The following is a 23635-nucleotide window of genomic DNA, read 5'->3' as shown; positions in this document are numbered from 1 at the left end:
CAAGATCTACCGAAGATTCATGAGGTGATCAGCGGGTTGAGCACTGATAAAGCCGCTGGCAATGATCAACTGCCATGTGAGCTGCTAAAACACGGAAGAGAGGCGTTGTGTAGAGCACTCCACTGAGTGGTTTTAAAGATCTGGAAGAAACAGATTTTACTGGAAGATTGGATGGAGGAAGTAGTATGTCCCATCTTTAAAAAGTGTGTCAAGCGGGATTGTGGCAAATAGTTATCGAGCAATCATATTGCTGAATCACCGTTAGCAAGCGAGATCGTTGATAAAACTAGCATATAACGCCCAAATACGGATATCCGGACCAGCGAAAATAGATCGAGTGATATGTCATGAGTGTTAGAAATACATTTGATAATAAGAGCTAAGATTGACACGGTTTTCCGGAAGTCTGCTCAGCTTGTTGGCTTCGCCGGTAACGTCAATATTGTGCCACACAATCTTGAGACGACGGTGAGAACGTACATCCAACTGACGGTTGAAGCGATGACGATGATATCGAGTTGGTTAATACCCGCACAATTAGGGCTGATTGTTGGCGAGTTACAGCGGGTAGCCTAGAACAATGTTTCAATAGCCTACCACTCGTCGACATGTTTTAACGCGCCTAGTCGCCATTTCGTTTACAGGATGAGCTCGTGTATTTGGGCTCACTAATGACCGCCAATAATGACACCAACAGAGAAATTTAGAAAAGTATTCTAGCAGGTGAACGTTGTTACTTTGGGCTTCGAAAACCTCTTCGATCGACGAAGGTACGACACCGAATGAAGTTAATCTTCTACAAATCGCTCATTGGACCGGTTATCTTCTACGGTCAAAAACCTGGAGCATGCTGGCGGGAGATGAACGCGTTCTTAGTGATTTTGAATGCAACGTGTTGAGAACGATGAGATTCTAGAGCCATTTTACCGAGTTGTTCACCATTCTGAAAACATGCAGCCGCCCAAATTTCGCTGAGCGAACAATGGGTGGTTCTCCAAGCTACTGTTGCAATTCGTTGTTCATACGCCGTCTCCGCATTCCGTCTTTCATATGCATCCCATCGTAGTACTTCCAAAATTATTATTTAAATATTAAAAATTAAATATTTTTTTATATTAAATTGGTCACCACCAAGCATTTTTTTCAATTCAATTAATTTTGGTTTGGGGGGGGAGGGGGGCTGAGGCCCAACCACCTACCCCCCCCCCCCCTGTGACTACGCCACTGCTTCCAACCGGTACCATACACCCACGAAGATTTGATGCGACTCCAAGGCGACACCAAACATCTCTGTCGAATGAGCCAACAAACACGGGACCTACAACACGAACATCACACGCGCAACTCGAAGTCTTTCCGATCCGCATTGAGTCGTACTACGAAATCGTCTGGGGGAACCCCTGCCGTCTCGAGGAGGACCACCCGGCGTCCCAGTACATAATTCTTCCTAATGAAGGCCACCCGAGTCTGTAACCTATGCCGTTGATCTCCCGATGCCTGAAACTGAAAGTGATTTTCTCCCCCCTGCCATCTTTGTCCATCCTCCCTCCATGACTCTCATACCCAGAAGTTTCACCCCTTACCCCCTCCCCCCAAATATCTTCCCGAAGCATTTACCTCTTCCTGTCTCTTCTAGTTAGTTAATATTATTATATTTAGGGTGACCATATCGAGCGAGTGAAAAACCAGGACAGTCCAAAAGGGACTACCACCCTCCATCACCTCTTAATCGATTGCGCCTTCTCCCCACGTGTTCGGCAGCTAAAACGTTCTATTCGGCAGTAAAACAGTTCTCGGGTCTTACAGGCATAGCTCAGCCAAAAAGTCTTGCATGAGAATTCGATCACCGAGCTCTTTTTTCGGATTTACACACACACGCAGTTATTGTTACATTACCATCAGCAAAGGTAACATGATGTTGTTGGATACATCGGCTATCATCAATTTAGCGGATGATACGAAATATTCTGAAATCATTTGTGTAGCATTGGCGAGGGGTCATTGAAGTAAAGTAGAAACATCAACGGTCCAAAGTAACTTCCCTACACCATTCTTGATTTTAAGTTACGTAGCTGGCAATCTCCAATGACAATCATTATCTCTCGATCTGAGAACTATGATCGAAACATCTGCAAAAACTACCACTGATTAGAAATTCCTCCAGTTTATCAATTGTTATATGAAAAATAGCGGATTGGTTGGTGTAAATAATATCAGTTTGAGCGCGACCTTCATACTCCCTGACTCGGCAGGATAGTCGCTGTTCAGCGTACAGTGAAGCCATGTCAATCGTGGATTAGGTACTGCTAACATTGACCCTGAAGGTTCCATAATCACCAGCTAGAGAAGCACTCAATGAAATTATCCCACTATTGATGTTTCGTCATTTCCCTTTTCATGGATTGGAAAAATGTTCGCGGATTTCTAGTAAGACGAAAAAATGCCACTGGAAAGAGAACCCAAGTAAAAGCAAAGTCACCAAAACGTCTTCTATTTGTATTCCCAGAGGCGTCAAAAGGTAAACTTTGGATCCTGGATTGAAAGGCAATTTAAGCCGGGAGGAAACTCTAGTTATCATTGTTTCCTCGGCCAGAGATTGGTCCACCACTGGAACCATTTCGATTTGATCGGCTGCCAAATTTCCTTGAAAACGGATCACACTGCTGTGATACGCATAAGAGTCCCATTTACTATCGATTTTCTATACATATGGGACTGTTGTGCTTATCACGGTAGTACAGGTCATTCACATGTTATGTACGAACGCCTCATGCTTTTTCTTTTCATTTTCAACGTAAGAGAAGAAAGTTGAGAGATTAAAAAAGACATCGGATGGTACAATTGAGGAATTCGAGTATTTAAAATTTTGTTTGTCATATTTTGCTTGAGGGTGAATTTACGTTGCAATTTTGGTTGCGATCGCTCATAACAGCGATCTGAACCAGAGAAAATAAAGCGAAGACTCAGTAAAGAAAAATATTTTAGGCTTACAGGAAAAAACCAGGACAAATCAAGCGTTTTCCTTGACTTCCCAGGACCCCAGGACAGACAGTGAAAAAACAGGACATGTCCTGGGAAACCAGGACGTATGGTCACCCTAATTATATTACATATTCTCGTTGAAAATGCCCAACTCTACTACCACATAAAAATAACTAAATATTCTCCCCGAATCTTTACAAAATTCGATCAGCGCCTCTAGCTATTCCTAGTTTTAAGATGGTTGTAAAAATTGTCCCCCTAAGTTAAAAATTATTTGCTCCAATAATCTCCCTGCTAAAAATGTCAAACCATATTGCCATAAAAAACAAAATGAGCCCCCTAATCTTACGAAAATTATATTACCCCCTTGTTTATATGTATAAGATAGCTACAAAATCTCCTTAGTTTAGTAGTTAGTAAAATCTCCTTAGTTTAGTAGTTAGTAAAATCTCCTTAGTTTAAAATGCAAAACAACAAAATCGGCACCTAACGCAAACGATTTGTTTATTTTATAAGGCAAATAAACGAATCGAATAAAAAAAAATCGAGCTGTCTCAACAACCTATTTCTGCAACCTATGTACATTAACAGTACACCTATCGCTTTACCGTTGCACTTGTCAGTGTGTGCAGTGCTTTATGGTCACACCTATGATCGCGCACCCGGCTTCCCATGAGCGTTTCGGCGACTCAAGAGGCTGTTCTTCCATCTTGCTCAGGGATACATTGCTCCTACATACATCCATGCCTACAGGCATACATTCATGCATACGAACTTACATTTATACATTCATACCAACTATTCGGAACAAGTTTGTTTCAGAGAGCGTGTAATATGGTTGTCATAGTCTGTCCATTTCTACGGAAAATCATCCTACCATTGCGTTGGAGTCTACGTCATAATGGAAAATTTCACATTGAATCTGCTTCTTTCTCTTCCTAATCTCATTTTTGTCTCCTAGGTCCGAAGCGGATCAATCGACTACTAATGAATACGGTAAACATACTAGCAGTGTTAGAATATTTTTTTCCCACAACAATGCTATTTCACCTTCAACTTATAACAGAATTCGATTTTCTGTTTTAGTCAATATACGTATTCATTGCGATATGAATCAGGCAAATCCTCATTTTTCCCATGTCATTATGCTGAGTAGCTTGACGGGTAAAGGCCTCTTAGTTTGCTCGAACCGAATGTTCATCGGGGTCGAATCGAACAGACTACACCAATCTGAAAGGACTGCTTATAATTTCTAAGATCCGCTGTGCTTGGTCGAATCAACTATCACTTAGGTGCCAATCCTGCACTCCTTGCCTGAGATTACCCAATGGGGAAAAATAAAATTATCCAATGGGAAAAAAGGCAAAATTGTTGCCGGCCTATTACCCATACCCAAGCTCAAAAGTGTCGACTACTAGCAGGATCCACACCGAAGCAAATTGATATGTTCCCTTATAATAAGGGGCACACGCCTACCAACCAGCCATGAAGACAATTAGAATGGACCATGCCAGTCGAAGGCCACAGGCCCAGTGCCATCCCGTACAGTTCCTGAACTGTTTTAGCTGGCATTATAAAACAGATTTACTGCTACTTACAGATTTCATTTCAGTGGCAGTGAGTGTCTTATTCTCTCTTTTAAAACTTCATTCCTAAGACATTGAAGCTTACCACTGCTTATCTCTACAGGCAATTCGGCACCGTCAATCTGTCGTCTCGTAGAATCGAAATCGTCGTCGTCGTCGAAACCGCCATTTTCTTTTTATCTGAAGCGAAAAAGACATTATATATCACTTTATGCAGATTCCCTAATTTTATAATCAATAAAGGCTGTTTGCCGATTTTAATGCAGAAATGCTAATGGTGTGACCATCAAGAATATGCAGACAACCTTAATTGACTCCCTTCGACACCAGTTAGGCCTTACTAAGTCATAACGCGGGTGACAGCGTGAAAATGCTGAATAGGGGTTAAAAACAGCTTGAAGCTGCATCTGATGTTGCTCCGAATGTATGTGATCCAAGACTGCTTAGGATAGTTCCTTCGAGCCTAATTTCCATACCTAACATAACGAGACTCACTGTTCTCCATTCAACCACTACTAGAGTTCAATAAAAGTTTTATATGTGGCAAAACAAAGTATTCACATACGCTCACTACCAAGCGTTCTATTCTTATCCATTACGACGGGTCGCATTTTCGAACAAATTTGATTTGCTGCATAGCAAAATCAAACGAGTAGGTATTCAATTTGATCGAATTGCCTAAATTGAGGATTTGGAAAAGCCTTTCATATTGTATATGAATCAAGGCATAGTGTTGTGTTTGCACCGAAACAATACATAAATTATTCTAATTGCAGGCAAAACTCTTTCCTGTCAGGATCGGTATCATATGGTTCAACCACGTGTATTTCAGTCATATAAGGAATCTTTTGAGAACGAACCTAATAAGTAGTTCAACAGTTCAACAGCATAAAATGGTAAAGTAAGAAGTAACAAATTTAATTTCAGTACCGAGAGATTTGAATGCGCTTTAGCATCGTTCCGGATCAGCCATTCTGTTGAGAAGCAAGAAAAAAATTAATCATCGGTGTCAGTAAATACACATCACCACATCTTACCGATGGATCGTCAGATCGTCGGTCGCTTGAATATTGCTCATATCTTGTGGCGTTAGGAAACAAAACTGTCGATCGGCTTTCTTCTTTGTCTCGTTCAGCAGTAACATTGTCATCATGTGCCGATTGACCTGATCGGTAAAAACATCATACTCGTCCAGAAAATAGAATGGTGTGTCAACGCAAGACCACAGTGCTATCAGGAATGCCACCGTCGAGTACGAACGTTCGCCTCCGGACAGTGATTTCGTATTTGAAACTGCATTGCTAACGTTCTTGTCTCGAGGCACTACTGAAAGCACCAAGGTACAATTCTTTGTATCCATCACGATTTCCCCGACAAATCCACGAAGTTGCATCACCGTCTGAAATGTTCGTAGGATTGTTAAAAATTTAACAAATTATTTCATGTCATTCGCTTACGTTAAACTTGTGTTTCACACGAAGCGACATGTGAGACTTGAGCTTGTGTAGATAAGCATAGCGAGCTGAACGTGAGTTCTGCAGTGCTTTGATAACTCTCTTCAAAGACTCTGTGTAACGCAAAGATGTATTCCGCTTCATGAGTTTGTTATCAAGAATAGCTTTGACATCGGTAATATCCTCATTCTTTGAATTGATGTGCCTAAATCGGAAAAATCCCATATTACACAAACTTTCTTCAATAAAAAAAACGTTTAGAACACTTACTTAATGCGTTTCTCCATAGAGGAAATGACCTTTTTCAGCTCATCCTGTGTCTCGGTTACTTCTATCCGATCGCCTATTTTCTGTGCTTCCTGTGTGGCAACCTCGAGCGACTGCTTGAGATCATTCCGAGTGGATTGCATTTTTTGTACCTCCTGGGTGAGCCGATCCAACTGCTGCTGTTTTGTCTTGGAATTAGCTTGCATGTCGTGCCGCTTTTGCTGCTCCGCATCAATCTTGTCCTGTATCTCCTGAAGTTCCCGTTCGATCACACCCATGTGATCTTTTTTCTCCTGAATATTAGCATCTTGGGCGGCTATTTCCCGCATAAATGCTTCCAAGTTCTTCTTGCTCTCAGCAATCGTTTCACTCAGCTTAATCTGAGATACTTTCAACTCGTCCAACTCGGTTTGAAGGGTGACATCCTCTGACTCGGCAGGATATTCGATCGCCTTGAGGTCGTTAATTTTTGAGTCCACCATGTTCAGCTCATGCTGCAACTTGGCAAGTAGCCTCTGGCACTCTTGCAGTGCCCGATTTTTCTCCGTCTGTTTGCGAGTTTCCAGTTCGATGGAATGGTTCAACTCGTTCAATTCTTGATTAAGTTGCTGCATCTGTCGTTCAGTCTGCTTTTTCAGTTCCGAAAGATTCACCTGAACAAACGATACTGATCATGCAATGAACATTGTACTGAATAAAAAAATAACCTACCTGTAAGTATCGCGCGGGACGTCTCTGCAGACCGTAACTTCTGTAATTGGGCATTGGATAGAATTCCGAAAAAGGTTCCATTACTACAACCTTCTGCAAATTTCTGGGCACATTTTCCTGCTGACTTGTGAGATTAATGGCTAAATTCTGTTCCTCCACAGCAAGAATCGTTTCAACCTTAATCTGGTCAATCAAACAGTTCATCACTACCGGATCACTAACGCTGATCAAATTCATCAACGAGTGTGCGCCTTGAACTTCCTCCGCCCGACCATCTCCTACATCATAAACTTGCTTGTGAAAACGACTGGTAATGATAGTTCGCCCTCGCATATCTGGAAACTCCCGTTGAATCAATTGGTTGAGTGCCGTTCGATCGGCATCCGAATTGACGTAGAAGGCAGTCAACATTCCGGGTCCGATCACCGTTTCGATCATGGCGGTCCACTTTTTGTCCTTTACCTTAATGTACTGGCCTAGAGGTCCACGGGGAAGCTCCGAGAACTTACGTTGTTCGTGCAATTGACGAATTCTAGCCACGAAAGCGGGCATTTTCTGACCAAATACGGACAAATTGTCACGAGAGGACGATTCGAACTGTTGCAGCTGCATTTCCGTACGAGCTAGAATAGCATATCAAAGAAGAAAAGGATCAAATACGTACATTATTTAAATAGAACCTATAAAATAGCCAGCTTTTTGTGCTTTATAATACAGGAACTTACTTTTCTCGTGCTGCTTTGCCACCCGTCGGTGACTGATTTCCTCTTTGGTATCAGTTATCTGGGCTAGTGTATTATGATGCGCGTCCACGTCGCGCTTTGCGTTTTCTATCATTGCCTGTAGTTCGCTTCTCTTCCGAGTTACCTCCACCATCATTTCCTCATTACGTTTCTTCTCTTCAGCAACCCGATTATATCCCCTAGAATTGTTTCGGTTTAGAAAATAAGCTCGAAGCAAAAGGAAAAAAAACACCTACGATTCATTTCGCTGTTTTAAATCTGCTTCCAAACTTTTAATATCCTCAGCTTGGCGTGTCATCCGATCCTTAATTTTCATCATTTGCCGCTTCTTGTCAGCAAGCTGTTCCTGCAGCTGTTGTGCGACTTTTCGCGCCTGGTTATATTTTTCCTTCACCTCTCCAAAGCCAACCTTTTTCCCATCAATATCATTACGATAGCGCTGAATAGTTCGTTCGATTTCCTCCTCAATAGCTCCCTTATTCTTAATGACGTTCATATATTCCTTCACAGTATTTAACTTATTTCGCAGTTGATCTTCCACATTCGAGCATTCTCCACTCTTATCCGTAACTATTCGCCAACCAAGCTTGAGCCTTGCTTCCTGTGCTTGTTCCTTGAGACTTTCCACTGATTGCAAGGTAACGTACTTTTCCTTAATTTCAACAATCTCTCGTTCCATAAATCGTAAACTTTTCTCGTTTGTTTCCAAATTATGTTTGGCATTTTCCAGCTGCGGGGTGCACCCGTTTAGTTTGCTTGTAATGGCATCGATTTGCGTCGCCTTCAAGAATAGACTGTACTGTTTCTTTTCGTCCGAGTCTTTCAGAAAAGACCTTGCGAGATCCTGGTTTAGTACACAAACGGGGTTATCAACCTGGATGTTGAGGTACAAAATCAGTTTGAGCAATTCGCTCCGGCTTGTCGTTATAATACTGCCGCTCTCACTCTTCAGCTTATAGTTGGTGGCACCGGATGCGTTGATTGTGCGTATCACGATAATTTTGTTTCCATAAACATCTCGCTCGAATGCATCGAAACTATCGTTTTCCAAATGAATTTCAATTGTAGCTTGCGTTTCGCCGTGTTTAATCAACTCTGCAAAATATATGATCAAGCATATCTGGTGGAATTCAAAAATCTCTGGAGGAAATGGTAACTATACTTACGTTTCACACTACTACTGCGATTTGTTAAGTTCGCGCTACATCCTAGCCCAATTGTCAGAGCAGCCAAAACAGCACTTTTACCGCTACCATTATTACCAACCAACAGGTTGGCACGTTTATTGAATTCCACCACAAGATTCCTATGGCACATAAAATTTTTCAACTGCATTTTCAGGATCTTGCCACTTCGAATATTTTGTTGAATGTCATGAATAATAGCCCGTTGAATTGAATCTGTGGACATACTTTTGGACAATGGCGTTGCTTGTGAACTGGTGGATTCCTACAAACGGTACAAACATTTAACTTCATATTGAAGATGTTCCAAAACCAAGCCGCTACAAAACTTACCTCATCACTTTCGCTGCATCGCTGAATTCGACTACGTCGCTTTTTGGAAGATACTTCCGGAGATTTCTCGCGCTTTCGCCGATTCATTTTGTACGTTACATCCGCAATTTCGCAGCAAACCAATCACAACTCCTCTTCGGAAAATTGAATAGTAACAATGACGTGAAAACCCCTGTTTGTGCAACGGACTTGCTGTGAGTAAAATTTGTTTTGCTGTCAAAAGGCGCGAAAAAATTCAGCTGACAGTATCTGACAGCACAATGATGGTATAAGCACAGACAAACCGACGTAACGCACGATGAACTTTCACCGTCCAAAAATAATATTATGATTTCATATTACACCCAGGTTTTTTTTACGCGGGGGATGCGTACCGAGTATATTGAAGTTAAATTACATAATTTATCTCCACTTACTTGCAAACTGGAAATTAAAAGATTCATGTGGCATTTCGGAGTAGTGGAATCTATTAAGGTTGCACAGAGAATGCGCAAAATTCGCAAACGAAAAAAGCAGTTTTTTCCACACCGTATGTCAGATCTTCATAAAAATCAATCAGCAGTACTGTAACAACATTCTCCGTGCAACCTTAAGGAGGACACATGGAGAAACTACTTTCCAAGTATTTAAAATGGTGTCTTTGTGGTGACAATGCGGGTAGACCAATCCATTCCCTCCTACCTTACCATACAGTACAACACAGAAGGGGGTGATACCATTACACAGCGAACTATTTGTACATATCAAGGACACCCAAGTAACCATAAGCATTAAGCCATTGCACTATATTGGTTATACATTTGCACTAATGAAGCATTTAAACTCCATTACAGCATTAACAATGCAATAAAGCTCTATATTAGCATCAATAATGCATAACTGCACAGCCGACATATAGCATTATCGCTTGCTCTATATGCGTATATAACGCTGATATAACGCGTACATGCTTCAAGGATCTTTAAAGCATGTAAGCTTTACAAGTGCATTTAATGCAATTATAGAGCAAATAAAAAGCCGATATAATGCTATTGTAATGTTGTGGGTTCATTCGTTATGCAATTCTTCTTGAAGATTGTATTCGGCATATTTCATTTCAATCGAACATATGTTATATAGTCCAGGCAGAAAACGCAGCGCACTTACCGTGAAGGACGAGGCAAGGTACCTCAGTTTGATACTTACTAAAGGCAATTTTCGTAAAACATTCATATCATGTGAGAACGAAAACCCATTAAGGATATTCATTACAATACATTAGAAGAGAGTCAATTACGGTTTTAAACAGAACATTTTAAAAAAATTCTTTTTGCTCATCATACCGAAAGGAAACATAAGAAATGGGTTTAAAACCATGGCGGACAATGACAGCCAACTGAAACTTTTTAATAGCGTTAGTAGTTCCAATATACGGCTTTCAAATTTGACATTTGTGCGCTGGTGCTATATAATGGCATTAGTACTGCAGAAACGAGCTGTCAATCTCTGCACAGTAATAACACTATATTTCGCCTTTTCTGGTATTATACCAGCGTTATATCAGTATTTAGGGGTTCACGGCTCTTTAAGACAGCTTTATATGTGGATCTAAAGCAGATATTAGGCTACGTTATAATGCTTATTGGTTACTTGGGCAATCTAATACGTGCCAGTTCTGTGAACAAACGGCACATTGCGGACAACCCTGCCCAGAAACAGCCGAGGAAAGCAACATACAGGCTCCAATATCTTTACCTGAACCACAAACGGTTGCCGAGTTTGTGGCTGCAGTTGAAGAAATAATGACAACTGCAAAAGCTTCAAACTTAACAACTTATACCACCAGTGAAGAAGCTACCACCAAGGATGGAGTGTTCACATTCGTGACCCGCATGGGCTAGATAGAAGCCAGGAAGACAGAGGGGACAGACATGGATAACCCTGAAGTTGGCGAAAGAAGGAACATCTTCCCGACGCGAAAAAAGATCTCCGCTCGCAATAGCAAGTTGCGCGCACGGGATCTTACAGGCTCAAAATGAAATTCATTGTTATTTTTATTGTTTACTTCTTGTAAGTATTTAAAAGACCCGTGGCTCCTCTAAGCTAACGCATTGAGCCGTGTCAAATAAACGAAATAAAAAAAGAAAGCTAGCTGTGGGTCGAGAAGTAATGCTCTTCCCCTACGAGGTCAAACTAGACGGCAAACTTCAGACTGTCTAATTTACTGAGCCATTCAGCTCCCTAGTGCCCTTTAGTACCACTCCCTCGTTGAACTCCCAACTTGTTCGCGAACTATTCGACCCGACAGTTGCACCACAGATAACAGACGTTTAGGCTAGAACAAAATTTCTTCAAAAACCTGTGTAAACTTTCAAATTAATAAACGTTGGAAATCCGTGTTTCACTATCGCCATCTGCGCAACTGTTTGCTACACATGTTTGACAGCTGCACTCTAACTGCATTGTATCGATCACTGCGACATCTACAAACGTTTGCCAAACGTGTTTCAGGCGTCTTATTTATTCGGAATTTCAGTGGCGGGTATTTACACACGATTCAAATCGAGCCTAAACGTCTGTTATCTGTGGTTGCACCTAGCCTACTCCGACGGAGAGTTCCCCAACGGAAAATGTTCTCACAAAACCGAGCTAACCAACCAGGTGCCGAAGTCAATTTGACGATTCCGGTGGATTAGGGCGTCCGGTTCGCTGGTCCCTGACAACCCGCGACTGGTGGTGCCTCGTCTCGGCCAACTCAGACTAGACTCCGGCGATGAATGTGGCTTACGCCGCCACAGAATTCCAGCGAAAGAAGATCTCCGGATCCCGATTTTTCTTTGATCTATAATTCTATCGGGTCAACCTGTAGGGTGTTGTGATCGGTCCGACAATTCCGGGTGGAGCGTGGCGTCCGCTTCGCTGGCGCCCCAGACAACCCATCCCCAACACTATGTCGCAAACCACTCGAGTAGTCCCCGGCGGTAAGTCGGTCATGATACGCGTCATCACTCTGTCGACCGCATTTCATGTGTTTACGTCGCATGTTATCCTGTAGACGATATTATCCGGGTTGATGTCCGGTTCTCCCGTTTCAAGCATCTCCCTGTGCGTCGCTTCGGACCTCGGACATTTGAAGCTGTGTCAGGTGGAAGTTCACCTCTCCGTGCTTTCCACGTCGACAGGTTTGGGATGAGCCGGTAACTCCACCTTCCTTTCTCCGTATTGTCCCATTTCTGCTGCTGTTCTCTGGTATTTCTCTGATTGATATTCTCCGCCAGAGTGCTCCAGACAGGGCGATAACATCCCGGCGATAGCGCACACTGCCTCCGTTAATAGTGTCTCGCCCATCACCGATAGACACGTTGTCCTGGGCTGCCGCAGTCTCAAGACCCCATCTTACCTCCCGTTCCAAAGAGTTGGACCGAGAATGGAGCCCTGGGACACACCCACTGTCACTCGCATTGGCTTCGACCCTTCATTCGTCTCGTACAGTATTCGGCATAGATAGTCAGGTACCCTCATTCTGTGCACCTTTGCGGCAATGGCTCTACAGCTGGCGCTGTAAATGCATTCTTAACATCTATCGCCACCACAGCGCAGTTCGATCTCCTCAGTCAAAGCCGGCTACCGTTAAGATGGCTTCTCCGCATCCACTGTCGATGCTCCTTTGCGGCCTATACGAGGCCGGATCGCCCGGTGGCTTCCCTGGCTTTGGAAACAACACCAGCTTCTGAATCTTCCATTGTTAGTCACCTGCCGAACGTCGGTAGTTGGATCGTGCTTCAGGAAGAGACCCTCAACGATTATCTTCAGCTTACCCGGGCATATGTCGGCTGGCGTCGTCGGGCTCTTCATTATCGCCATCACGGCACGAAACTGCACGCGCGTGTGTGCTAATTTCGACTCGCTGGATGTAAAAATAATAGATTATGTAGGAAAAGAGTTCAAATTCAATCCTTGGTTGATGGTACGATAGCGCTGATGAGGGTCATAAGTCCAAAGATAATTTTCTCTGGGTAGGAGATTTTTGTTCCAATAGACACTCATTACTACCATAGAGCTGTACAAATTATTAAGCCAAATGCACACCTTTCCGACCCGATTCAGTGACGGTTCAGTTCCGAGCACGGACACCAACATTCTTTCATGCAAATCAAATGCGAGTATTCACACTTGTCCGGCACGGCACCGTCCCGGACAAGTGTGAATGCTCGCCTTTGAATTGTATGGAAGAATATTGGCGTCCGTGCACGGAACTGAACCGGCACTGAAACGGATCCGATAGGTGTAAATAGTGCTTTACAGTCAGTCCACTCATCATCTGTCATCTGCTCTCCCAATGTTGCAATGTACTCTCCAACAAGGTTGACTAATTGACGATTTGCGGCAAAACCAAAATTATTCATGCGACACCTATGATTCAGCTGATGAACTGGCAAAGTGATACAGTTTGCTTTTTTTCACCAGCAAGTGAGTCGTAGCTTACAACAAAAACTTCATTTTCTTCTTGGAAAAAGCTTACCACTGCCAAAATATGAATGAAATGAGCAAGAAATTTAGTTTTATTTGCAATTATTCTGAAATTACAGCCATTTGAAACCATTTGGCTCGTACATTTCTTCGAAAGGAGAAGCGTCCTGGCATACGTATAGAGGAGTCGACGGAACGATTGTTTCGATGACGAGTGCCAAGGGATATTGGACGAGAAGAATGCAGCACGCGCAGCGATGTTGCTTCAAGCCACTCGTCAGAACGTGGAGTCATATAGACGGAAGCGAAAACAGCAGACTCGTCTTTTTCAGGACAAAAAGCGCCGCCTGGAAGAGTCTGAGAGAGAGGAGATGAAGCTGCTGTATCGCTCTCAGAAAACGCGGGCGCTGTTCAAGAAGCTGAATGACTCTCGCAACGGTTTTGTGCCGCAGGCCGAAATGTGTAGAGATAAGGAAGGTGGCATCTTGACGGACGAACGTGAGGTGGTCGAAAGGTGGAGGCAGTACTACCACAGACTAACAGACATAGCACTCAAAAACAAAGCTTCGCCCGCTTTAACGGTCATTTTAAATATATTTGTAGTTGGGACTGTGGCCACATTTGAAATTATGGCGCCACTGACATATGAACAAGCATATGGGGGATAGACCACTAGTGAAAAATTGTTCGCAAACCTGAGGGGTAACCCACCAGTATATGAGTGTTTGGGACTGTGAATAAAAGGTGGAGCTAGTGTTCTAGGAAAATTGTCGGATCGATGTTTTTTGAGGGAATTCCCTCATAGTGTTATGTCTGTTAGTCTGTGGTACTACAATGAACATCTGAATGGTGCACAGGCGGACAATCGGGCGTTCGAAGAGGACGATTATGTCAGTGTCGCAGCCGACGAAGATGTACGATGTAGATGAATGAGGTTAACGAGGCTATTCAACAGCTCAAGAACAAGGCAGCTGGTAAGGATGGTCTAGGAGCGGAACTCTTCAAGGTGAGTCCGGAGAAACTGACGGAAAGCATGCACCGAATAATCGAAAGAATCTGGGACAGAGAACAGCTACCGGAGGAGTGGAAGGAAGGGGTCATCACTCCGATATACAAGAAAGGCGATGTTGAATTTAGTTCAACGGGATATTTCCGAGATTATGATCTCGCCCGGAAACGAAATAAAAACGCACGATCCGGTTCTAGAGAGATATAATTTTCCTACAAGTAATAAGTTTAACATTATTTCGTTTCTATTTCACTTGTAATTATTTAGGTAAAGTTATAGAATAAATGATGATATTATTATTATTACTCACGTTTAGTTCCCTTCTAACGTCTATCCTATTTCAATCGGTGGCTTTGAGGCAACCTTCAATCAACCATAGACTTCCGTATGGAAGTAGCTTTACTATCTAATTTATAAGATTCATTTGTTAATTCATAGTTAGATTTTAAGCACAAATTCTTACCAGTGCGTTTTTGCGTTGAATACGTAGATTAAATATTTTAGCACTAAATTAACTTCACTAATATTAAGCACTAGATGTAGTTCATTAATTTTAAGCAATAGATTTAGTTCACTAATTTTAAGTTCAATATCATGTAGCTATAGAGTTAAGTATGTGTTTTTTTGCCTTATGTCCAGATTGTGCTTACTCACTCGATGTGACAACTGGGCACTAGAGTCTATTTTCCTGAGACGCGCGGAGACTCGCTCCATGGTGCCCGTTCGCAAGGTTGCCATCCTTACTGTTGGCGTCAAAGTTGGTGATGCAGATAGTGGGCGCGCTGACCTAATAGAATAGGCAACACTCCCCCCAGGGTACGACAACTTCTGGTTGACTTACTGCTTGACGCGCTGAACATCCAGTACTGCCAACTTTGATGCTGGGCGTTCGTAGATACCAGTGGCCGTTCTTACGGTTGCGGACCGCACCTGATCGTCGCGGCTGATGATAGTACTGATGACTATTCCCTTTGGCCAACAGTTCCGGGGCATCTTTGGGTCGACGATAAGTACTATATCTCCAGCAACGATGGGTTTCACCGGCATGAACCATTTTGTCCTACGTGTAATTTCTGGCAAATAATCACTCACCCACCGTTTCCAGAACATGTTTGCCAAGATCTGCGAAGTGCACCAGTTCTGCTTCAAAGCTATCCCACTATCGTCTGCAGTGACCAGTGGCTTCGTACCGTTGGATGAACCGAGTAGAAAATGGTTCGGAGTTAGAGCCGGAGCAGAGTCATCGTCTACCGGCACATGCGTTAACGGGCGAGAATTCACTATGTTCTCGATTTCGGTCAACAGATTGCGAAGAACTTCGTCGGACGGAGTCTTGGTCGAGCAAACCACCATCAGGTTATTCTTAACGGTTCGTATCAACCGTTCCCAGCTCCCTCCCATATGTGGAGCTAGCGGAGGATTAAACGTCCATTCGCCTACGGAAGAAGTGAGCTCTTTTATGATCTCGTTGTGATCGACTGCTTCGCCGAGTCTTTCCAGCTCTCGTTCTGCGCCAATGAAGTTTGTTCCACGGTCGCTGTAGAACTTACGAGGTTGACCACGTCGAGCGACGAAGTTCCGGATTGCCATGATGCAAGAGCTAGTAGTCAACGAATACACTACTTCGATATGTATCGCTCGAACAGTCAAACAGGTTGCTAACATTCCCCACCGTTTCTCGATTCGTCTACCGACCGCTACTTGGATGGGACCAAAGTAGTCGACTCCAGTATGCGTAAACGGACGTTCGAAAGCCGCTAGTCGACCAGGAGGCAGATCAGCCATGATTGGAGGGTTTGGTTCGGCGCTTGCAATCTTGCATCTTTGACAATCTCTACGCACTTGATTGAAACACGAACGTATGCGCCCAATGTGGTATATCTGACGTCGTTCGTTTATTACTGTTTCGTGGTTTTGATGGTGGTATTTATTGTGGTAGTGGGATATTATAAGAGTAGTGATATGATGTTTTCTCGGTAGGATGATGGGTTGCTTGGCGCCTTCGGTGGCATACTGACAGGCGGCTATACGGGTTCTCATCCGGATTACGCCGCATTCATCCAACCACGGCGCTTGCTTATACAGTGGACTAGATTTTGGCAGAGGTGTTACAAATTCTCCAACCTTTCTTGGCGTATTTTGCAAAATGTGGATTTCATTAGAAAAACATTCTTGCTGGGCGCTACGAATCAGGTATGTTTCGGCCAAGTGTAGTTCGCCATCGGTAAGCGATCCCGTACTGAACAACTTCTTTTGGAGCTTCAACCGGCAGCTTGCTATGAATCGTAGCATCCAGGCGACCACTCTCCTAAGCCGTACCCAGTTGGAGTAGTCCTCAACGTGAATGACTGGTTCTGGGAGAACGTGATGAGTTAGATGCCCTTCCTCAAGTCTTATATCGGTTTCTGTGGCCTGGATTGTGAGCTGCGGCCACTCGTCCTCGGTTGACCACAGGAAATTCGATCCATTGAACCACCGGCTCTCGACAGATAGATCTGGAAGTGTGCTCCACTTCGTAGCGTCGTCAGCAACATTTAGCTTTGTGGGTACGTAACGCCATTCTCGTGCCTCCGTAGTTTCCAGAATTTCAGCGACTCTGAATCCGACGAACTGATCCTGTCGACGATGCGAGTTTATCCAGCATAGAACGTCTCTAAAGTCAGACCAATAAACTTTCTTTGTTAATCGCATACCTAAAGTTTCAACGACAGTACGCGCGAGTCGTGCGCCAATCACTGCGGCTTGTAACTCAAGTCGGGGAATCGATGTTAGTTTCAATGGTGCTACTCTGGATTTTGCAGCGACGAGAGAGCAGCTGATATTCCCGTTCTTGACAATTCGTAGAAACGAAACGGCTGCCATTCCATCCTTTCCAGCATCAACGAACGTGTGTAGCTGCACCTCATCTGCTTCGCTAATCGGAAAGCTGGGACAATAGCATCGAGTAATTCTCACATTTTCGACTTGCGGCAAGACTTTTATCCACGATAGCCATTTATCGAACGCATCCTCGTTTATCTCCTCGTCCCAGGCTACACCAGATCGCCATATATCTTGTAACAGAACCTTCAGATATACTAGGAAGTGTGCGATTAGTCCAAGTGGATCATATATAGTCATCAGGACTCGTAGAACCTCTCGTTTCGTAGGACGTCTTCCACCTTTCAGCAATGTTTCGGCGTACCGGTTCCAGCCGACCTTGTAGGTGAAAACATCGAGGTATGTATTCCACCACATACCCAATACCTTTTCCGTGGACAATCCCGATGATAGATCGAGACTCTTTTCTTCCGTGTTTGTTTCTTGCAACGCTGAAGTGACTACTCTGGAATTGCTTATCCAATTTCTAATATGAAATCCACCTTGGGCGTGCACGTGCCTCACGTCTTTTGCTAATTGAATTGCTTCATCCTCGGAACCAACGCTGATCAGCATGTCGTCGACATAGTGCGACTTCGTAATGGCTTCGTATGCTTCTGGGTAGTCCATCTTGAATCGTTCTGCGTTAACGTTCTTTACGTACTGAGCGGTACTCGGAGAGCAGCATGCCCCGAAGGTCATGACTCTCATAGCATAAACCACGAGTTTGTTATTTTCATCCGTCCAAAAGAAGCATTGGTATCGCTGGTCTTCTTCACGAATCAGTACCTGGTGGAACATTTCACATATATCTCCAGTTACTGCAACAGGATGCAGACGAAATCGTAGCAGAATGGTCAGAAGAGAGCATAGCAAATCCGGGCCTTTCAATAATGCAGAATTCAAGGATTTTCCGTGAGCTTTGGCTGCTGCATTCCACACTATTCTAACCTTTCCGGGTTTGTTCGGATTAATTACTGGGAATACTGGTAGGAACCATGTCTGCGCGGACTGCTGCTTAACCTCGTCGTCGGAAAGCCTGCGAATATAGCCTTTTGCGGCATAATCGGCAATCTTCTCCTGTAGCACTTCTGCCAGCTGTTGGTTCTTCGCCATACGATGCTCCAAGCATTCATGGCGCCGTAGAGCCATATCACGGCTATCGGGCAGACGAACGTCTTTGTATCGCCAGAGCAGACCTGTTTCGTAGCGTTCACCGTTGAAGTGCGTAAGCGACACCAATAGTGATTGTGCTCGTCCGTCTTCAGAAGATAAAGGCAGCTTGTTTGGCTGGGTCACCCCAAGGCTGTCTAAAGAGAAGTATTCCTTCATCGTTTTATGCAAGTCTTCGTCGATTTGTTCGTCACATGCACAGACGTGGAAAATGTAATGATGCATGTTTAACGTCTCTCCGGCACGCATTCCTCCACAAACAGTCCAGCCAAGTCGTGTCTTCATGGCAATTGGTTGACCAAATTCACCTTCTCTACTATTCAAAGTTAACCCCAACTGAGCGTGCTTCATTCCGATCAGAATACGAGGTCGCGCGTCATGGTATGACTCGATAGGTAACCCCTTGAGATGAGGATACAAATCTACAAGTTCATCGATATCCAAAGTTTGGAGGGGTAGCATAAGTTCATTCACCGTTCGCACATCTTCTAATTGAAACTTTCTAGCTTCATTGTGTTTCTCACTTATGTGAAGCTTGACAATTCGGGACTGCTTCTCGTAGCGTTGATTTCCCCCCGTCCAACGAAGACATAGCGGACTCAGCGTCCCATCTAACTGTAGCTCGTCAGCTAAATCTTGATCGACTAGAGTTAGCGCTGAACCCTCGTCCAGGAAAGCATATGTGTGTACTACTTTTTCTCGACCAAAGAGTATAACTGGAAGATACCGAAACAGAACAGAGCTTGATGTCGTCTGATGAGTGTGGCAGCCATGGCCGGAGCTGGCAGCTTCAGGTTGAGACGGTTGTTGATCTCCGTGCGGGGTGTCGGTATGGTACTTCTCTTTCTGGTCATTATGCAGTAGTTCGTGATGTCTATATTCACATCCATGTTTCCCACATGGTTTGGCCCTGCAATTTCCCTTGTGTTGGCGAAGACACGTTCGGCACAACCCAAACTCTCGGACTACAGCCCATCTAGAGTCTCTCGACAGTTCCAGGAACCTTTTGCACCTATCCACAGATTTGCAACCTTCCTTGCATACTGGGCACGTGTCAACTGACGCCAGCGCGGCTTCCTCTGATGACCTCGGACAATAATTCGATTTAGTCCTGTATTCGACGGTAGTTTCCGAGTGGGCGTTGAGGTAGATGTTTCCTTTCTTGGTCCGGCAGACATCGTTGGAAACTGGTTTCGTATCCAGTGGGATCGTAGGGAATGTGACGGAACTTGCTGCTTCTGCTAGAGAGTAAATCCATGCACTGAAAGTTGCCAAATTAACTGTCAGAAGCTCTCTTCGGTGTTGTGCCCAATTTAGCTTCACTGTCGGTGGCAGTTTACTGACGAGTTGGTGTAATAAAGTGATGTTATACATGTACTCCTCCAGTCCACATGACTCAACAGTTGCACAAAAGTTTTGCACATTTACGGCGAAGTCCACCAATGTTTCCAGTCTATCCTCCCGAATTGCAGGTAGCGAGCTTATTTTCGCAATTAACGAATGCACTATTACTTCCGGTTGACCGTACAGCATTCTCAGAGTGTCCATCACACCACGTACGTTGCCAGGATGCATTAACCTGCACTTGACAGCTTCATAAGCTCTCCCCTTTAAACTTCTTTGCAGCCGTACAAGGTTTTCATCTTCTGTGAACCCACACATTGCTGTCGTGCTATTGAACATGGATAGGAAGATGGGCCAATCTTCCGGGTTGCCGGAGAATATGGGCAGATCCTTGGACACAGATTGTCGTGCTGCGATTTGGGACCGTGAAAACTGGAACTGGTCGAAGTCGTCTTCAACAATCGTTGAGTTTATCAAAGGCTGATGAGATCGTCCGAATGGCACTGCGTGGGTGCGTCGGTCTGTATCGCCCACTTGCCTACGTAAGTTGTCCTCGTACTGAACTTGTGTTGACTGGGGTATATTTCCAGGAATGCAGAACTCAGAATTGGGGGGCATCGTTTGCTTGGGTCTAGGAAGTGCTTCAAAGCTGATATGGTTCGATTGCTTGGTTTGTAACTGCTCTTGTCGTGGTCGTAGTAGTCTCTCCTCTCGCTGCAGATCTGCTCGCTGATGCTGTTGATGTTGCCGAAATGCTCGTTCATTTTCCAACTGCGTCCGTCTTGCAGTGAGCACCCACTCATCAACCCGGCTTTTGGCGAGGCTAGAACTCGAACTACGACTCGATCCCCTTTCACTCGCCAGATCCTCCAGGATCTTATACTTCTGTGCTAGGAACGCTTTGTGCTTTTCTGCTTCCTCTTTTTCAGCTGCCCGTCGCCGGTCAGCCATCTGCTCATCGTATTCTCTTTCTCCTTGCAATTTTAATAACTGCAACTTGGCGCGATTCCTAGCGGATCTCTGCGATGATGAACAAGAGGGACCAGAAGAAGCGTTCTCCAGTTCGATCTCTGGCAATCCATCCGTTGATGGCACGAAAAGCTTTTCCTTCCTTGAGTCAATTCGAGAATTCAACAAATGAGCTAATTTCCCCGATGGCTTCAACGATGCTGACTTCGGCAGTTGCTTCAGCAATCTTGGCGCTGTGACATAATTCCCTGTTTTCTCGGAATGAGTAGACTTGAGTGTATCGGTTTTTGCACATACCTCCTTAGCTGTCGGGAGTTCACTCACAGACGAACGGCGCCTGAAACTATACCCCTCTTGAGCATCTTGACGCGTGGAATCCTTGTATGTAGTTGTCGTAGTTCGCTGAGTCCATTTCGCGGTCTTGCAGTTAGTACAACTCCAGCTCTGGTTAACAACTTCATCCGTAACTCCAACGCAATCATAGTGATGCCATCCATCGCACTGGTCACATTGCACCATTTCATCTGTATCCAGTTCTCCGCAGCTCTTACAGGATAGTCCTTCGATAGTCTTTCCCAACTGATCTACCACTACCACATCATCACTACCGTTATCCCCAGTTTTCACGCTTTCATCACCTATATCACTTTTGGTGTTTTTCGGTCGTTTGCCCATTTTACCGGTACCGGACTTTGAACCACGATATGACATACTCGTGAACCGATTGAATTCGTAATAAACGAAAATTATATGTTGTTGAATTTAGTTCAACGGGATATTTCCGAGATTATGATCTCGCCCGGAAACGAAATAAAAACGCACGATCCGGTTCTAGAGAGATATAATTTTCCTACAAGTAATAAGTTTAACATTATTTCGTTTCTATTTCACTTGTAATTATTTAGGTAAAGTTATAGAATAAATGATATTATTATTATTACTCACGTTTAGTTCCCTTCTAACGTCTATCCTATTTCAATCGGTGGCTTTGAGGCAACCTTCAATCAACCATAGACTTCCGTATGGAAGTAGCTTTACTATCTAATTTATAAGATTCATTTGTTAATTCATAGTTAGATTTTAAGCACAAATTCTTACCAGTGCGTTTTTGCGTTGAATACGTAGATTAAATATTTTAGCACTAAATTAACTTCACTAATATTAAGCACTAGATGTAGTTCATTAATTTTAAGCAATAGATTTAGTTCACTAATTTTAAGTTCAATATCATGTAGCTATAGAGTTAAGTATGTGTTTTTTTGCCTTATGTCCAGATTGTGCTTACTCACTCGATGTGACAACTGGGCACTAGAGTCTATTTTCCTGAGACGCGCGGAGACTCGCTCCATGGTGCCCGTTCGCAAGGTTGCCATCCTTACTGTTGGCGTCAAAGTTGGTGATGCAGATAGTGGGCGCGCTGACCTAATAGAATAGGCAACAGGCGACAAATTGGACTGTGAAAACTACAGAGCGATCACAGTGACAAATGCCACTTACAAAGTGCTACCCCAGATTCTGTTCCGGCGCCTGTCACCGCTGGTTTCATCAACGGCAGATCTACAAGCGACCAAATCTTTACTATACGGCAAATCCTCCACCGAATACCAGGTCCCGACACATCACCTGTTCATCGACTTTAAATCCGCATATGACACGGTGGACCGTGTAGATCTATGGGAAATGATGGACGAAAACGGCTTCCCTGGGAAGCTGACAAGACTGATTAAGGCTACGATGGATGGTGTAAGGTGTTGTGTCAAAATTTCGGGCGGCCTCTCGGATCCGTTCGAAACACGCAGGGGACTAAGACAAGGCCTGCTGTTCAATATAGCGCTTAAAGGTGTAATGCGAAGAGCGGGGTTCAACATGCGGGGCACGATTTTCACGAGGTCCGGACAGTTCGTGTGCTTCGCTGATGACGTGGACATAACCGGTAGAAACAAGGAGACGGTAGCAGATCTGTATACCCGACTGAAGCGCGAAGCAGCACGAGTAGGACTGAAGATAAATGTGTCTAAGACGAAGTACATGCTGGCTGGCGGAACCGATCGCGATAGGGAACGCTTGGGCAGTAGTATTACGATCGACGGCGACGAGCTCGAGATGGTTGACGAGTTCATCTATCTAGGCTCATTGGTGACTAACATCAGCCGGGAGATCAGAAGGCGTATTATCTCTGGAAGTCGTGCTTACTATGGGCCCCACAAAACTTTGAGATCCAGGAAGCTTCACCACCGCACGAAATGCCCCATGTACAACACACTGATTAGACCGATGGTTCTCTACGGGCACGAAACGTGGCCAATGCCCGAGGAGGATCTGCAAGCACTCGAAGTCTTCGAAAGAAGACTGCTGAGAACGATCTTCGGTGGTGTGCAGGAGGATGGCGTGTGGAGGGGAAGGATGAACCACGAACTTGCGCGACTCTATGATGAGCCAAGTATCCGGAAAGTAGCTCAAGCTGGAAGGATACGGTGGGCGGGGCATGTGAGGATGCCGAACAACAACCCCACCAAGTTGGTTTTCACCTCCAACCCAGCAGGTACAAGAGGGAGAAGAGCGCAGCGTTCCC

The 23635-nt window shown here is 44.2% G+C and overlaps 2 protein-coding genes across 2 annotated transcripts; both read right to left on the bottom strand.

Moving 5' to 3' along the window:
• Positions 1 to 5353: 5353 nt before the first annotated feature.
• Positions 5354 to 9446, bottom strand: LOC131684375 (structural maintenance of chromosomes protein 6-like). The gene is made up of 9 exons (XM_058967209.1): positions 9261 to 9446; positions 8910 to 9192; positions 7980 to 8838; positions 7726 to 7922; positions 7001 to 7623; positions 6293 to 6942; positions 6026 to 6227; positions 5606 to 5967; positions 5354 to 5542 (listed from the first exon to the last, which is right to left on the bottom strand). The coding sequence occupies exons 1-9, from the start codon at positions 9345 to 9347 to the stop codon at positions 5518 to 5520; spliced, it is 3288 nt and encodes a 1095-aa protein (XP_058823192.1). The 5' UTR covers positions 9348 to 9446; the 3' UTR covers positions 5354 to 5517.
• Positions 9447 to 15555: 6109 nt separating this feature from the next.
• On the bottom strand, positions 15556 to 21774 carry LOC131680708 (uncharacterized). Its single transcript, XM_058961417.1, has one exon. It carries the CDS (start codon positions 21772 to 21774, stop codon positions 15556 to 15558), a length of 6219 nt encoding a protein of 2072 aa, XP_058817400.1.
• Between the last annotated feature and the right edge of the window lie 1861 nt (positions 21775 to 23635).

The sequence above is a fragment of the Topomyia yanbarensis genome, chromosome 2, assembly GCF_030247195.1.
Source record: "Topomyia yanbarensis strain Yona2022 chromosome 2, ASM3024719v1, whole genome shotgun sequence".
Taxonomy (NCBI): domain Eukaryota; kingdom Metazoa; phylum Arthropoda; class Insecta; order Diptera; family Culicidae; genus Topomyia; species Topomyia yanbarensis.
Note: the sequence above shows the minus strand (reverse complement) of the source record. Positions and strands in the feature narration are given on the sequence as shown.

Excerpts from the sequence above, each read along its gene's own strand:
- LOC131684375 (XM_058967209.1), bottom strand. The coding sequence starts at position 9,347 with ATGAATCGGCGAAAGCGCGAGAAATCTCCGGAAGTATCTTCCAAAAAG. Across the intron at positions 9,193-9,260 it reads GATGCAGCGAAAGTGATGAG|GAATCCACCAGTTCACAAGC; the intron begins GTAAGTTTTGTA and ends TACCGTTTGTAG. Across the intron at positions 8,839-8,909 it reads TCGCAGTAGTAGTGTGAAAC|AGTTGATTAAACACGGCGAA; the intron begins GTAAGTATAGTT and ends TATATTTTGCAG.
- LOC131680708 (XM_058961417.1), bottom strand. The coding sequence starts at position 21,774 with ATGTCATATCGTGGTTCAAAGTCCGGTACCGGTAAAATGGGCAAACGA.